Source organism: Oncorhynchus keta, chromosome 10, assembly GCF_023373465.1.
Source record: "Oncorhynchus keta strain PuntledgeMale-10-30-2019 chromosome 10, Oket_V2, whole genome shotgun sequence".
NCBI classification, from domain to species: Eukaryota; Metazoa; Chordata; class Actinopteri; order Salmoniformes; family Salmonidae; genus Oncorhynchus; species Oncorhynchus keta.
Genome location: NC_068430.1, coordinates 27,378,601 through 27,394,613, shown reverse-complemented (window position 1 = coordinate 27,394,613; position 16,013 = coordinate 27,378,601). Strand labels below are relative to the sequence as shown.

At 40.0% G+C, this 16,013-nt stretch overlaps 2 protein-coding genes across 3 annotated transcripts in view; one reads left to right on the top strand and one right to left on the bottom strand.

Moving 5' to 3' along the window:
- Nucleotides 1–10,724, bottom strand: part of LOC118388453 (solute carrier family 2, facilitated glucose transporter member 1-like) — a 74,731-nt gene extending 64,007 nt beyond the window's left edge. The window contains exon 1 of the mRNA XM_035777557.2: nt 10,543–10,724. Coding sequence (XP_035633450.1) covers nt 10,543–10,626 — 84 coding nt within the window. The 5' untranslated portion in view covers nt 10,627–10,724. The remainder of the gene's footprint in view (nt 1–10,542) is intronic.
- The window catches only part of LOC118388452 (polyhomeotic-like protein 2), a 95,221-nt gene that overhangs the window by 45,262 nt on the left and 33,946 nt on the right, over nt 1–16,013 (top strand). The window contains exon 1 of one of the 2 annotated variants that reach the window (XM_035777554.2): nt 13,382–13,531. The exons of the other annotated variant lie outside the window; for it this stretch is intronic. The gene's annotated coding sequence lies outside the window, so the exon portion shown is untranslated. Of the gene's footprint in view, nt 1–13,381; nt 13,532–16,013 lie in introns of those variants that run through there. 2 annotated transcript variants of the gene reach the window in all.

Genomic DNA, 16,013 nt, shown 5'->3' with positions numbered 1-16,013 from the left:
CGGTGGGGTGAAAAATCTTCAGACTGGCATCATGTAACAAATGCCATGTTAACTCATAACTCATTTGAGGTGCCTCAGGTCTCTCTACTGTCTGCGTGTGAATGGGCATCATACCAGACATACCAGACATAGCAGCACTGCCACTAGCCTAGCGCTCAGCTTGGCTGTTCATGTTCACTCACCTCAGGTGAACCCATCGCTTGCATTCACAAAGTTACATCAAAACACTCCTTACAATCAACTGAACCAGATGGAGCAGTGTTGCACTTTAACATTTGGGGCGGCAGGGTAGCCTAGTGGTTAGAGCATTCAACTTGTAACCGGAAGGTTGCAAGTTCAAACCCCCGAGCTGAAAAGGTACAAATCTGTCGTTCTGCCCCTGAACAGGCAGTTAACCCACTGTTCCTAGGCCGTCATTGAAAATAAGAATTTGTTCTCAACTAACTTGCCTGGTTAAATAAAGGTAAAATATATTTTTTTGCAATATGAACATTGATGCATGTGTGTCCCTAATAATAAGATACAGTGTATATGGTTTCTCACCATAATATTTGATGACACGCTAAATCTCTGGCTCGATTGGCATCCAGGACAACCATCAAAGCCATAGACCATTCTCTCTGCTTCCGCATGGCAAGTGGTACGGTGGCGGCAGGTAGCCTGGCGGGTAGGAGCGTTTGGCCAGTAACCGAAAAGTTTCTGGATCGAATCCCTGAGCTGACAAGGTAAAAATGTGTCGTTCTGCCCCTGAGCAAGGCAGTTAACCCACTGTTCCCTGGATGCCGTGGATGTCGATTAAGGCAGCTCTCTGCACTTTTCTGATTCAGAGGGGTTGGGTCAAATGCAGAAGACACATTTCAGTTGAATGTATTCAGTTGTACAACTGACTAGGTATCTCCCTTCCTTTTCGGTGCATCAAGTCTGACACCAACAGGCTCCTGAACAGCTTCTATTCCCATGCCATAAGACTGCTAAATAGCGAACAAAATGGCTACACAGAATATCTGAGTTGACCTTTGTATTTTATTCTTATTTTGCACTCTATGCTCACTCACAGGGCAATACACACTACACACACTGATACTCCATCACACATAGAAACACTCACTCCATCATTTGATCACACACACACATAATATGCAGATACATTTATACTGACTCTGACACTCACTCACATGCAATCATCATATATGCTGCTGCTCTGTTGATCATTTATCCTGATTCCTTCTCGCCTTACCCCTATACATATCTACCTCTATCCATCCAGTATCCCTGCACATTGTAAATATGGTACTAAAACTAACCCTGTATATAGTATGCTTACTTACTTTATCATGTTCTTCTTATTTTTATATATTGTGTGTCTTTATTCTACGTTGTTATTTTTAGTATTATATTGTTATTGATTACTGCATTATTGGGGTTATAGCTAGCAAGAAAGGCATTTCACTGTACTTGTGCATGTGACATTAAAACGTAAAACTTTAAACTGAAACAGACTCTCCTTCGTTAGACTCTTTACAATGATACTGAGAAACAGCTAAAGGAATTTGTCACGGACATACAGTATCTCCATTTCACCTGAAGGACAGGCAAATTAGTCTAAAAATGTTTGGTTGAGCCCAAGGTAGTCTCGGAAGCTCAGGCTTTTCACGTTCTGTTACAATATTCTAGTCAATGAGAGGGGTTGCTAAACCAGCCCACCCCCCAAAATGAGAAACCACACACCATGAGCTCTGTAATGGCCATAAGGACAGACCTAAAACAGACCATTATAGTCATTTTTCTTTCTTTCTCTCGCTCTCTCTTTGACTCTATAGGCTCTCTTTCTCGCTCAGTCATGGCAGACGTGCGCATTGCCTCATACGTCCTCGCTCTTCCTCTCTCTCTCTCTCTGTCTCTCTTTGACTCTCTAGGCTCTCTCTCCCCCTCTCTTTCTCGCTCAGTCATGGCAGACGTGCGCATTGCCTCATACGTCCTCGCTCTTCCTCTCTCTCTCTCTCTGTCTCTCTTTGACTCTCTAGGCTCTCTCTCCCCCTCTCTTTCTCGCTCAGTCATGGCAGACGTGCGCATTGCCTCATACGTCCTCGCTCTTCCTCTCTCTCTCTCTCTGTCTCTCTTTGACTCTCTAGGCTCTCTCTCCCCCTCTCTTTCTCGCTCAGTCATGACAGACGTGCGCATTGCCTCATACGTCCTCTCTCATTCTCTCTTCCTCTGAGTCATGCAGTAGTGGGGATCTGGGCAGCCTCTGTCTCACTCTCTCTAAACCTGTCTAGCTACAGTGGTGTAACACTCTCAATGACATACTGTAGTGGGAACAGATGACGTGTGCGTGACTACAAGCATGTTACATGCAGTCAGTAGAAAGATAACTCACCACAACACTAAACTGGACCATTAAAAGCTTGTAGATGTAAGTTAAGTAAATGTTTCAGAGGAGCTAGTAAACCTTCCCTGACACCACATTCCATCCCAGAGATTTCCACCTGCTCAAACAAGGACCTAAGGCTGCCAAGGAGGTAACTACTTGTCGATTATATAGGAATAGTTAATCATCCATTTACAGGAAGCAGAAACATTGACAGGGTCAATCACACTGAGATTGAGTTCTATGTTATGAACAATAATGATTTAGATTAGTTTATTAGCCACATGCACAGGGTCTCACATGTAACTGCAGTGACATTCTTCAGCTTCGAGCTCCAACAGTGCAGATCAAAAAGAGAAGTTGGAGGTCCGGGGAGCAGGAGGGAGACGGGGTAGAAGCTATTGGTCATTCTGACCGTTTTTGCCAGCGTCTGAGTGATGGATGCGGGGAGAACAGGCCGTGGCTCAGGAGACTGAGGTCATAGATGACTGCCATTTAATGAGTCAGACCAACATATGAGGGGCACTCAAACTGTTAAGTATTTATGCAACACAAATATCATTTTCAATATGCTTTTCTCAGAAAAACAAGAAAAAGAAAAACATGTCGTAATCCACATAATTAGATAATAATTGTATTTTGATTGTATTTAAATGAATTGCGATAATTAATGTGTGCACTGTGTAAGGTCACTCAAGCGTACCTCTGAGACGACAGAGACACCTTCACCTCCTAAGCTGTTATTTGCAAACCTGCCCAATGGGAAGAATAATACTTAATGTATAGTTAAATATACTACAAATTCATAAAGTGTATTTTAATTCACTGTTTTTCAGTCTTTAAGTCCAAAATTATTGTCACCCTTGATAAAGATGAGCAAAAAAGACTAGAAAATAAATAAAATAAATATTACAAATACTGAGCTATATTGTATGCTTCAAAAGATAGGGGTCAAAATTATTGTCACCCCTGTTTTCATTACTCAAGCACCCTCCCCTTGTGATGATAACAACACTGAGACCTTTTTTAAAATGTTTTTTGAGATATGGACTGCCCTCTTCATTTCAAACCACAGGTTTTCAATGGGGTTCATGTCCGGAGACTGAGATGGCAGTGTTTTTTGTGCAGTAGCTTGGTGGTAGTTAAACTAAATTCAAATCTTGGTAGTGTTTTCAGTATTCAATTACTTTTTCTGCCATGTACTGGAACTACACAATACGTTTTTGCAAAAATAAAATATGTGTGAAGTAGGCAAGAATTTCCGTATTTTAGGCAAGAATTTCCCATTCTGTTAACATCTGACTCCTCAGTGAACTGTTCTTGCCATTTATACTAAACAAAAATGCAACAACTTTGAAGATTAACTGAGTTACAGTTCATAAAAGGAAATCAGTCAATTGAAATAAATTCCGTAAACCCTTAACTATGGATTTCACATGACTGGGCATGTGCAGCCATGGGTGGGCCTGGGAGGGCATAAGCCCAGCCAATCAGAATGGATTTTCCCCCTCAGACGATCCCGCAGGTGAAGAAGCCGGATGTGGAGGTCCTGGGTAAGCGTGGTTACACATGGTGTCCAGTTGTGAGGCCAGTTAGACACACTGCCAAATTCTCTAAAATGCCGTTGGAGGCAGTTTATGGTAGAGAAATTGACATTAAATTATCTGGCAACAGCTCTGGTGGACTGTCCTGGCAGGAGGCATGCTCCCTCAAAACTTGAGACATTTGTAGCATTGTGTTGTGTGACAAAACTGCACATTTTAAAGTGGCCTTTTATTGTCACAAGGTGCAACTGTGCTTCTTGATATGCCACACCTGTCAGGTGAATAGATTATCTTGGCAAAGGAGAAATGCTCACTAATAGGGATGTTTTGTGCACAGAATTTGAGTGAAATAAGCTTTTTCTGGGATTTTTTATTTCAGCTCATGAAACAAGGGACCAACACTTTACATGTTGCGTTTATATTTTTGTTCAGTGTAGAAATGATAATTTATCACTAACAAGTTGGGATTCAGTGAACTACTTTTTCAAAGTAACTTAAATTAAGTAAACTAAGTTTTTCTTAAGGCTAGATTTAGTGTAGCTTAACTTCTTCCAGTGTGAAGTAGTTGATTTTGTGGAAATGAACCATTTCTATTTGGATTTTGATTAGTGCTTGGGGTTATTGACTTGCATAAAGATCCACTTGCAGCCATTCAATTGATTTACAAGTATTCCAATTTAGATCATTTAAAATATACAAAAGTAGATTTATCCTGGACATACAGTACTTCTATATACTTAAATATATTAATGAATACTTTTTTTCAGATTGGGAGAGGATGGACAGGATAAACAATTTGGGAACAATTACTTATCTGGGGCCTACATCTGACAACAAAGTGCTCTTTTACACATCAACTATAATATACTTTTTTTTTCAAACCATAAGATTACAGTGAACACATTTTATAGCTTTGCAATGCCCTGACTTGTTGGGGAAGGGATAGCAGGGCCGAATTAGACGAAATATCCTTCCTCACAACACAGCTGATCTCCCTATAAATACAACTATTCAGGAGAACCCATTGACGAAGTATGCTACAATGAAGAACAAACTGAAGATATCCAGCACAAACACGGAAACTTGGATCTGAGTGGCAGCTCCAAAGCCATTCCCAAGCCCTTTCATTCAGAAACATTCAGAAAGGCATCATGAGAGTCACTTTGAAGCATGAAAAAAACATTTGAGGATCAACCAGAAAGACTGTCTATTCAGGAAACAACCCCATAGAGCTTGTTACTTCAGGAATAACAATTAGCTATGTCCTCCCTACCCTCTATTTTTGAGGAAATCCAGACTGAATAACAGAGATGATTGCCTCACCCAGGAGAGAGGAACATCTTTCGTGCAGATATTTGTCACTATGGTATGGAGTCACAGTTAAATTATTGCATTTATGTTTTTCAGCTGGCCAGACAAGCATGCAAAGCTGTTTGATTCTTATTCATGTGATCCAAAAGATTAATGAAGTTTGTGGATTTGCTCACACAAAAGCCACACATGATCTGAGAGGACTGCCGGGGACTGAAGCACAGTGGTGTTATCAACATGCTCTTTTTACTAAGTTGCTTTCCTTTGTACTTTTTTTGCTTTCTAAAGGGTCATTCTTATTTTGATCTTTTGAGTGTCTTTTGAGTTTCATGAAGTAGGACCATAGTAAAAAAAAGAAAAAAGTACAAATCCAGTGTTCACTGTTTTAAGTCGACTCAGGAATTTCATGATAACACTATTCGGATGTTGACCTTTTTTATGATTAATCCTTTTGGTGAATCCATCAGTCACTGAAAGATTCATTCTGAGAATGATAACTCAGTGGGCCCAACAAACCGTGCCCTCTTTGGCAGTATGACCAAAGTTAGGAAAATACTGATGAAATCTGTGGTCAAGCTGTTTGTAACATATTGGCTCCCCCTTGTGGATCAAAACACAAGTCCAAGGTACAATACAACAGTATACTGTAGACACAGCAACAGACAGACATTATCAGTTCAAACCAAAGATGTTTGCTCAAAATCATGAATGTTTTTTTCTTCCTATAATAATAGTAATATAGTAATAGTAATAATAGTCATATCTGGACATGGTAACCTCTGGGTTCTCCTGGACTGTGAAGGAAAGTATTGTATAGGGAAAGGGGGATACCTAGTCAGTTGTACAACTGAATGCATTCAGCTGAAATGTGTCTTGTGAATTTAACCCAACCCCTCTGAGTCAGAGAGGTGTGGGCGGCTGCCACAATCGATATCCACGTCTTTGGCGCCTGGGGAACAGTGGGTTAACTGCCTTGCTCAGGGGCAGAATGACAGATGTTTACCATGTCAGCTCTGGGATTCAATCCAGTAACCAAAACTCGAACCACTAGGCTACCTGCCGCATAGTGTAATGCAGTTATTCCCAAACGCACAATGCCGTCGAGGGTACGCCAAATAAAAATGTGATTCACATTTTTAAATAATAATAAAAAAACACACACACACATATATATATATATATATATATATATATATATATATATATACACTACCGTTCAAAAGTTTGGGGTCACTTAGCAATGTCCTTGTTTTTGAAAGAAAAGCACATTTTTTGTCCTTTACAATAACATCAAATTGATCAGAAATTCGGGGTAGACATTGTTAATGTTGTAAATGACTATTGTAGCTGGAAACAGCTGATTTTTAATGAATATCTACATAGGCGTACAGGGGCCCATTATCAGCAACCATCACGTCTGTGTTCCAATGGCACGATGTGTTAGCTAATCCAAGTTTATCATTTTAAAAGGCTAATTGTTCATTAGAAAACACTTGCAATTATGTTAGCACAGCTGAAAACTGTTGTTCTGATTAAAGAAGCAATAAAACTGTCCTTCTTTAGACTAGTTGAGTATCTGGAGCATCAGCATTTGTGGGTTCGATTACTGGCTCAAAATGACCAGAAACGGATCTTTCTCCTGAAACTCGTCAGTCTATTATTGTTCTGAGAAATTAAGGATATTCCATGCGTGAAATTGCAAAAGGGTTTTCTAATGATCAATTAGCCTTTTAAAATTATAGTCAAAAATTAACATCCAATCACATTAACCTTACTCTTTTGCTGGAATTCCACTAACGGTCCGTATGTGTCACGTTCTGACCTTAGTTCTTTTGTTATGTCTTTGTTTTAGTATGGTCAGGGCGTGAGTTGAGTGGGTTGTCTATGTTAGTTTTTCTATGATTAGCTATTTCTGTGTTTGGCCTGGTATGGTTCTCAATCAGAGGCAGCTGTCAATCGTTGTCCCTGATTGAGAACCATATTTAGGTAGCCTGTTTTGTAGGTGATTATTTTCTGTTTTCTGTTGTGTGTCTGCGCTAGCCAGAACTGTTTTCGGTTGTTCTCTTTGTTAGTTTTGTTATTTCCGTGTTCATTTAATAAATATGGACACATACCACGCTGCACCTTGGTCCTCACCTTCTTCCACCAACAACGGCCATTACAGTATGTAGCCAAACATAGCTGCTGCTCATTCCGTTTGCTCAAAAATTGATAAATGTTTTTTTTTTAAGTAAGGTCTGCGTAGAGACACATAATAGGACAACAAGAGAGGATATTTGTAAAGTACTGGACAGCTTTGTGACATCAAATGGACTTCGGTGGTCAAGATGTGTTGGTGTCTGTACTGATAGCGCAAAAGCCATGACAGGTAGACATAGTGGAGTGGTAACGTGCGTGCAAGCAGTTGCTCCCGATGCCACTTGGGTACACTGCAGCATCCACCGAGAGGCTCTTGCTGGCAAGGGAATGCCTGACAGCTTGAAAGACGTTTTGGACACTACAGTGAAAATGGTTAACTTTGTTAAAGCAAGGGCCCCTGAACTCTCGTGTATTTTCTGCACCATGCAATGATATGGGCAGCGACCATGTAACCCTTTGCAACATACTGGTTATCAAAAAGCAAAGTATTGACAGGTTTTTTTAAAATTGAGAGACCAGCTTGTCTGACCGCTTGCATGATGCTGAGTTTCTCACAAGACTTACCTATCTAGGTGATGTTTTTTCTCGCCTCAATGATCTGAATCTAGGATTACAGGGAGTCACCTCAACTATATTTGATGTGCGGGACAAAATTGAGACTATGATTAAGAAGTTGGAGCTCTTCTCTGTCTGCATTAACAAGGACAACACACATGTCTTTCCATCATTATATGATTTTGTGTGCAAATGAACTCAAGCTTATGGACTATGTCAAATGTGATACAGCGAAGCACCTGAGTGAGTTGAGTGCGCAATTACACAGGTCCTTTCCCGAAACGGAAGACACAAACCACTGGATTCATAATCCCTTTCTTGCCCTGCCTCCAGTCCACTTACCGATTTCTGAACAAGAGAGCCTCATCAAAATTGCAACAAGCGGTTCTGTGAAAATTTAATTTAATCAGAAGCCAGTGAGAGATTTCTGGATTGGGCTGTGCTCAGAGTATCCTGCCTTGGCAAATCGCGCTGTTAAGACAGTGATGCCCTTTGCAACCACGTACCTATGTGAGAGTGGATTCTCGGCCCTCACTATCATAAAAACTAAATACAAGCACAGACTGTGTGTGGAAAATTATTTAAGAATGAGACTCTCTCCGATACAACCCAACATTGCAGAGTTATGTGCATCCTTTCAAGCACACCCTTCTCATTAATCTGGTGAGTTATTCACAATTTCCAATCAACACAAGGTTTTATATGTAAGCTGGTTAAATAAAGAGCAAAATGATTGATTATTATTATATTATTATTTCATATAAGAGCTCTTTGTCACTTACCACGAGCCGGGTTGTGACAAACTCACACTCATTCTTATGTTTAATAAATGTATTGTATAGTGTGTGTGTGTGTGTGTGGCAGACTTACAATGATGGCAAAAAACAACATTTGAGAGTGCGCTGACCCTGGTGCTAGAGGGGTACGCAGCTGGAGTGCGCTGACCCCAATGTTTGAAGGGTTACGACACTATAAAAACTTTGGGAACCACTGGTGTAGTGTAATAGTCTAGTGTAGTAGTATCTTTTTTTCCTCTCAGACTTAACCAAGTACTGCTGCTGGCATTTCATACACTTTGCCAAGCATCTCACAGACAGTACTGCCAGACGACCTCACACCCAACTTTCACCACCTTCCAGTCATTGTGCAGATGCTCGCAGATACAGTCATTGTGCAAATGTAGCAGATACCCATAGACTTCCAGTCATTGTGCTAACGCTAATTAGCATTGGCTCGCAAATCTATCTCTACCTTCCTTCATACTGGACACAGAGACATACAAATGTATTCCTTTAAGATTAATTACTTACTTTAAGTCGCTCTGGATAAGCACATCTGCTAAATGACAAAAATGTCAAATGTAGATGTTTTACATCCAGATCTGATATTAATTATTTTTTACAAATATTGATGTCACATTTTTTACATTTGACTGTTTAAAATGTAGTTATTTGTTACATTTGACTGTGTAAAACCTAGCAGTACTACTTATTTCTCTGAGAGACATTTAGCAAGAAAACATGATTATTTGTCACTCTGAAATGAAACCAAGTAAGTGATAGATGTTAAACAAATATGTCTGTCATTGAACAACCCAATGATATGATTAGATAGTGAAAAAACACACCAATTTCTTTCACAATTTCTTCAAACAAAAAAAGCTCAACATTTCTGAAAATGATATACTGTATAGCGTTTTGGAATATATGTAATAGTAATTTAGTGATTGTGTTTTATAGCATAGTCATGGAGTTCAGCAGTTTTGATATATGAATGAAATAAGATATTAAGTTGATAGGTCTATTTTTATGAAGGTCAACTTACAAATGCTGTATATTTACAGGCTCTGTGACCTGACCATGCAGCTGGTCATTCAGTAGCAGCCTTGAATCTCCATGCCAGACAAGATGATTGTCTGCAACACATTGGCAGGAGAGAGCAGGAGTTTACTCTGGGGCAACCAACAGAGCCAAAATAAATCTGCTCTGAGGAAAGGTCTGCCCTCTGATATGACACCCCCTTTAGTTTTATGGGTGATGCAGATACAGTTCAAACTGACTGGTACGTCAGTGGAATTGTGACTGGCAGAACTCTTATGCATGACTCACAGTAAGTTTAGGCCAAATATTTCCACGCCCATATCAGCTTTTGTTACAGTTGTATCCTATACTAACCAGTCAAATATGTCCGGTATGTACACTACATACATTATTACAGCTTTAATACCAAACAATGATCTAATTACACAGGAATGCAAGCCTTGTCCCTCATCATTGACTCTCTTCTATCAACACAGTGTAGGTGTTGTTTTCCGGATCCTGACGGTAGCACAGAAATATTGTGTAATGAATTTCTTCAGCTTACCTGTTGTCATATTGATTTATTTGACACCCATTCAATAAAGCATACATTACTTATGCACCCTTTAGCTACTGCACTATAATAGAAGGGATTGCAAGATCTAAGTTGAAAAATATTCACTGTAAAGTAACCAGGTCCAATAATCACACACGTTCATCAAAGTATATCTACCCCACATTGTAATATGAGTACCCTACATTGACAAATGTATAAGTATAAATGGTAATGGCCTACCATTGCACAATGAAAGCAACAGGTGCTTACCTTTGTATCATAAGGTCCCTTCACCAAGGCTGTTTTCTCTGTGGAGATGATCTGCACCTGTTTAACCCCATTGATAACAGTCATCCTCAAGTCTCTGTTATCACAACAATGGAGTTAATAGAAAGACCATCTGTTATAGGAGCGTACAGCGTCAGTCTTCTGAATCTATGATCCTGGAGAGAAAAAAGAGGTGAAGAGAGTAAAAATAAAGTTAGCTGATGTCAGTCAGTCTCAGCCTCCCACTGATGATTCACTTGTCTTCAACAGTCCCTCTCTCTCCTCTCCTTTCATCACCTGATGCACTAATGCTATTAAACCATTAGCTTCTCAGGGAGACCATCAGCCCATCATGGGGTTTCAGACTGTTTTTTTTCTTCACTTTATACAAGGCCATTCAGTGAACTTGTGGCAGTATCTCAGATTTCTTAATTGAATTCACAACTAGGCCACCTCTCAAAATAGTGTTCCTCAGAGAGATGGTGTGCCTCAGAGAGATGGTATCTTACAACTTCATAGCTCTGAGCAAATTGTGGGCCCTTTTTTGTATTATGTAGATTGTTATGTTCTCCTTTTGTTTGGTTATGGGTTTCATGTGGATTTAATTTAATCATTGTAAAGATAGGGTAGCACATCCTGAGTAATGCAGCTTATTTTTCCACCAGCAGGTGGCTGTGTTATTTTGTGATCCTTGCTGCTCATTTCAGGAGGTTGATAAGCTACACACCATTTCAATAGTGTCCACTTGGTGACTGTGAATGTGCTCCGTGATTAACTAACTGGGTGATTCAATGCAATAAGCCCATTCTCTAATAACTCCTCACATCTGGTCTACAACAGCACCACAACAGAGAATCTGGTGTTATTACTTTATATTTTTTACAAGAAGGCCAAACTGCACTGGATTGTAAAACAATTATTCTAACTCTTCTACTCACAACAGTTTATTGTAGACACATCCATGTTGGTTTCTGTTTAGTTTCAGATCTAGGACTATATTCTGTTTCTATATTGATTTGTGAGTTTGCATGCTCAACTAATGATGTTGCTGTTGAAAGCATTGGTGCATATGAGAAAAAGGGATTGGCTCATAGACGACAGGCTAATGTTTTTAGTCAACCAGGGGATCAACTAAGCTGAGGTAGGCATCATTAATATTTCATTATGATTCTCATGAACAATACACACATTTGCTTCATATGGCAGAATGGTGTATTGAACACACCTCGTCATAGTTGATTTGAGGTATTGCATACCATTGCATTATCCTGCTGTCTGCCTTTTCAGCTCATAATAACGGGTCTTTTGGGAATAACCAAGTTACTGAAACCTCACATCTATGAAGGTTCTGGGGGGTAGGTATCAAGGGGGCTGTGAAAGAGCAGATAATTAACTCATGGTCCAACCAAATGTGTAGTATTCTGATAAATTATTCAGCATTTGCACTCCCTGCTCATGTTACAGGAAACACCCTGAAACATTGATAATTCATCTATTCTATCTTCATATTATTACCATTGGTCAAAATTCAAGCCTCAGCCTCATGATTCAAAGTTGATGTATAAGGCTTTGAAGAATTACAAAAAAATGTAGAAAATTACATAATCTTTCAGAATTTTTGGGAGAAAGAGCCTGTCCATCCCTTGTCATCATTTCAAACTACAACACTTGCTGTTCTGAATCTGCCTCTGTTCAATCATACATGTTACTTTTAACAGTAGCTTACATGCAGTGTGAACAGAAAATGAACATTTTCTCTCATTGGTTTAATGAGAGAAAAATTATGGAAATCTCACTAAGGCTTCAAAGGGGTGGCTGGCTGATGGTGCACAACCCCCTGAGGTCAAGGATACGGTTCCGTGCCCCACACATGCCTCATAATGAGGTTTCCCAAATGACATGGGATTGTATGGCCACCAGAGGAGGCTGGTGTGATGAGCTATAGGGGGATGGGCTCATTGTAATGGCTGGAATGGAGTCAAATGTGGTTTCCAAATATTTGCTGTGTTTGATACCGTTCCATAAATTCCATTCCAGCCATTACAATGAGCCCATCCTACAGCTCCTCCCATCAGCCTCGTCTGATGACATCTATGCCCTATTACATCTTTGACCAATCTGCATTGCCACAGAGCCTATTGTGTTTTCATGCACTGCATTTGTGATAGCACTTACACCCTGACATTTGAATACATTTGCCTGCATTGTAACCCCTGCCCTCTGACATAATACAACGGGTGTATCCCTTCCCCCAGCCCTGAATTGTACTCTGGACAATATTACCATCATTTAGTGGAAGATGATAGCAGCTGACATAGAATTGTAGTTCTGTATGATCATTTTGAAAATGCCAATTTTTACAACTTTCTTATCCAGAATTGATGCTGACCTCATTATCGAATAAGATATTTCACAATACAACATTCACTCTTTTCTATTTCGCTCTCTCTTTTTGCTCATACGTTTATTTTTGCGCTGTTTACGTAGCAATTTAAAGGCATGAGCCAATAAAATCCCGGCAAGGGTTAAATCCCTCTGTGTTGCTATGGAGACCATGACAGTCTCAGTAGTACGGTCACCACTAGATAGCACAGTCACAAAGTAAAACATTCGTACAAATTTGCTTTTCGGTCTTAATTTAAGGTCAGGGAGAAGGTTAATCGTGTCGTTAAGGTTAGGGTTAATTTTACAATCAGATTTTAAGAAGATAAATTGTAGAAATATGCGGGGTTAATTACTTTGTGACTGTGGTAATTAGTGAAGACCATGTAGTCTGAACGTTCTGCCCATTGGGTGAATGTATGTCACATGTTATATTCTGGAACGCTAATTCATAGATTTTTTCCTCCCACCCCTGCTCCTACACTTGTGCTGGTTTATTCCGACTGTATCAGAAAAGAAAACAAGATTCAGAGATGGTGTAGACTGTAGAGTAACAGGAAAGGAACACGAGAGTATTTCCAAGCAGGGAAATACAAGGCATTTGGGGAAGGTATGGCAACAACATTTGATTTTGTTATGATAGTTCGTTATCGGCCTCGGTCCTCTAGTTGTACTTCTGCGGTTAATGACCGTGTTTGTCTGAGCGTGTACATGTTAGCCGGGAGGGACCTTTATTGAGCAGACAACCTTCGGTGTCTGACTGGTAGAGCCCTGACAGAGCTGGCTGGCTGACGTTAGCAGTTAGCTAGCTAAACAATAGGAACTTCATTGCATTTGTGCATTACACAGGAACACACCAATGAGCAGGCATAAACGGAACTATTTTGTGTATTTAAAAACGAAAGTCCTCGAATCAGCTAGGTGGTGTTCTTGCCTTTGCATGGGTTGTACATTCTCGAACACCCAGCACTACCTTCCCTGGACATTTTTGGAGGGGGGAGGTTGGTGCCTTTTGAGACCGTGTCCCTTGGGTAACGACCCCTAGGGCGTGGGGGAGGAGGGGGTTACTTATTTTGACAAGTGCAGTAACGTTAACGTTATGGCTGAACGCTCATTGTAGTAACGGGCTAGTTGTAGTGCCCTTGGCTCTCTGTGACCCAAATTACACAAATATATAAATATAGGCTACATGAGTACCCCACACCCATGTCTGGGTATATTACATGCATATTACATACCTAGCAATCGTCACTATGTAAGCTGTTAAACTGGACAATAAAAAATAAAACATTGGTTACTACTATTACAGTGAGGCTCCTGTAATTTCCTCAAGGCTTTTGAGGTTAATTGTACTGGGACTCCCATTTAGTGCTCAGTATGACAGGAAAGTATTATGGGATAGACATAGTATCTTCCCTTGGATGCCAGGTCACAGTGCTCTGGGATAATTATTTTGAGTAGTGTGTAGGTTACTATTTGAGCATGCACAATTTACAGTCATCCCCTGTGTGTGGGTGGGGGGGTGTAAGTTCTTAACTCACTCATTTGACCCAACCTAATCGGATATTTAGATTTCCGAATATATGACAACAACAACTTGCTGCTGGCCAAGGCATTCATTCCATTGTATTCAATACTTCTGAAAACTCTAGAAATATGCAAATCTCTGCTGTTGGGATAAAGTGGCATTATTTTTATGGTTGATAGTCTACTCTGTAAATAAGCAAGATGATGGAACTGCCCTTTACCGCTAGTCTTGCCCCTGCCCCACCCATGATGCATCAAAGTTGTTATTAATTTACTTCTTCATGGAGAGCTAATCCTTTACCTCTGCAGAGATCATCCCCCACAGGGAGACCTCCTGGTCACAGGGGGATTGGTGTCTGCAGACTTCAGCTGCATGAGCCCACCAGCCCAGGCCTCTTCTCTTCTATCAGGGGGATATCAGTTAAGTCTGGGCCTCCACTGCATCCCAGGGAAAGAGGGCTAATTGAAGACCGTGTCACCCTTGTGGTAGTCTGGGCTTCTCTGAGGATGATTGGAGTGGATGGATGCTTGGCTTTAGTTTGCTCTAGGAGTGTCTGCTGGCTTGTAACTGCAAAGTCATATTTTCTCATCCACAACTAAACAGCATGAGTTGCTGTTTTCCTTTTATTAACTGAAACTAGACATAGTTCAGAGTAAGCAGTGAGACCGCTCATGTCTAAGGGTAGGCTAGCTTTATTCAAGCAATAATGCCAGAGTAGGTGTGTATTTAAGCAATAAGGCCTGACCCACTTGGCACACATTGGTTGAATCAACGTTGTTTCCAAGTAATTTCAATGAAATTACATTGAACCAATGTTGAATAGACGTTGAATTGACATCTGTGGGGATGGGGTGTGGTGTATTAATAATAATGTATACTTTTTCTATGGCGCTTTTTATTAAAATCTAAAAATGCTTTAAAGCTGCAATATGTAACTTTTTGGGGCAACCCAACCAAATTCCCATAGAAATGTTAGTTATAGATTTGTAATTGACAGCTAGTCTAAGAAACGGTAGATATATTCTGTATATACTTTCTATGTTTCCCATTCTGATGTTTTTTTAGTCTTTTAACTTTCAGTTTTTTACACCACCTGGAAACACAATATTTGGGGTTATTGAAAATATATTTCACAGCAGTTTAGATGGTACAATGATTCTATACACTATGCATTGCTTGTTTTGTCACAAACTTAAATTAGGTTAACTATTTAGATTTTTAGCAACCAGGAAATGGTGCAGCAATTTCTGCATATTGCACCAATGAGCAAATAAATTTATGAAAAATGACATTGGCCATATACCACAACCCACCGAAGTGTCTTTTTGCTACTGTAAACTGGTTGCCAACATAAATGGAACAGTAAACAAGTATTGTTGTGTCTAATATACACGGCTGAAATACTGTTTCAGCCATTTGGCATCCAGGACCCAAACTACCCATTATGACACTGAGGTATCACACAGCACATTGTGTTCCAAAGCAAGCATTTCTCAAGAAAACATTGATAATGATATCAGAGGGAGCAGAACATCCAGCCAAGGGTTTTGGGAGACCCTGACTA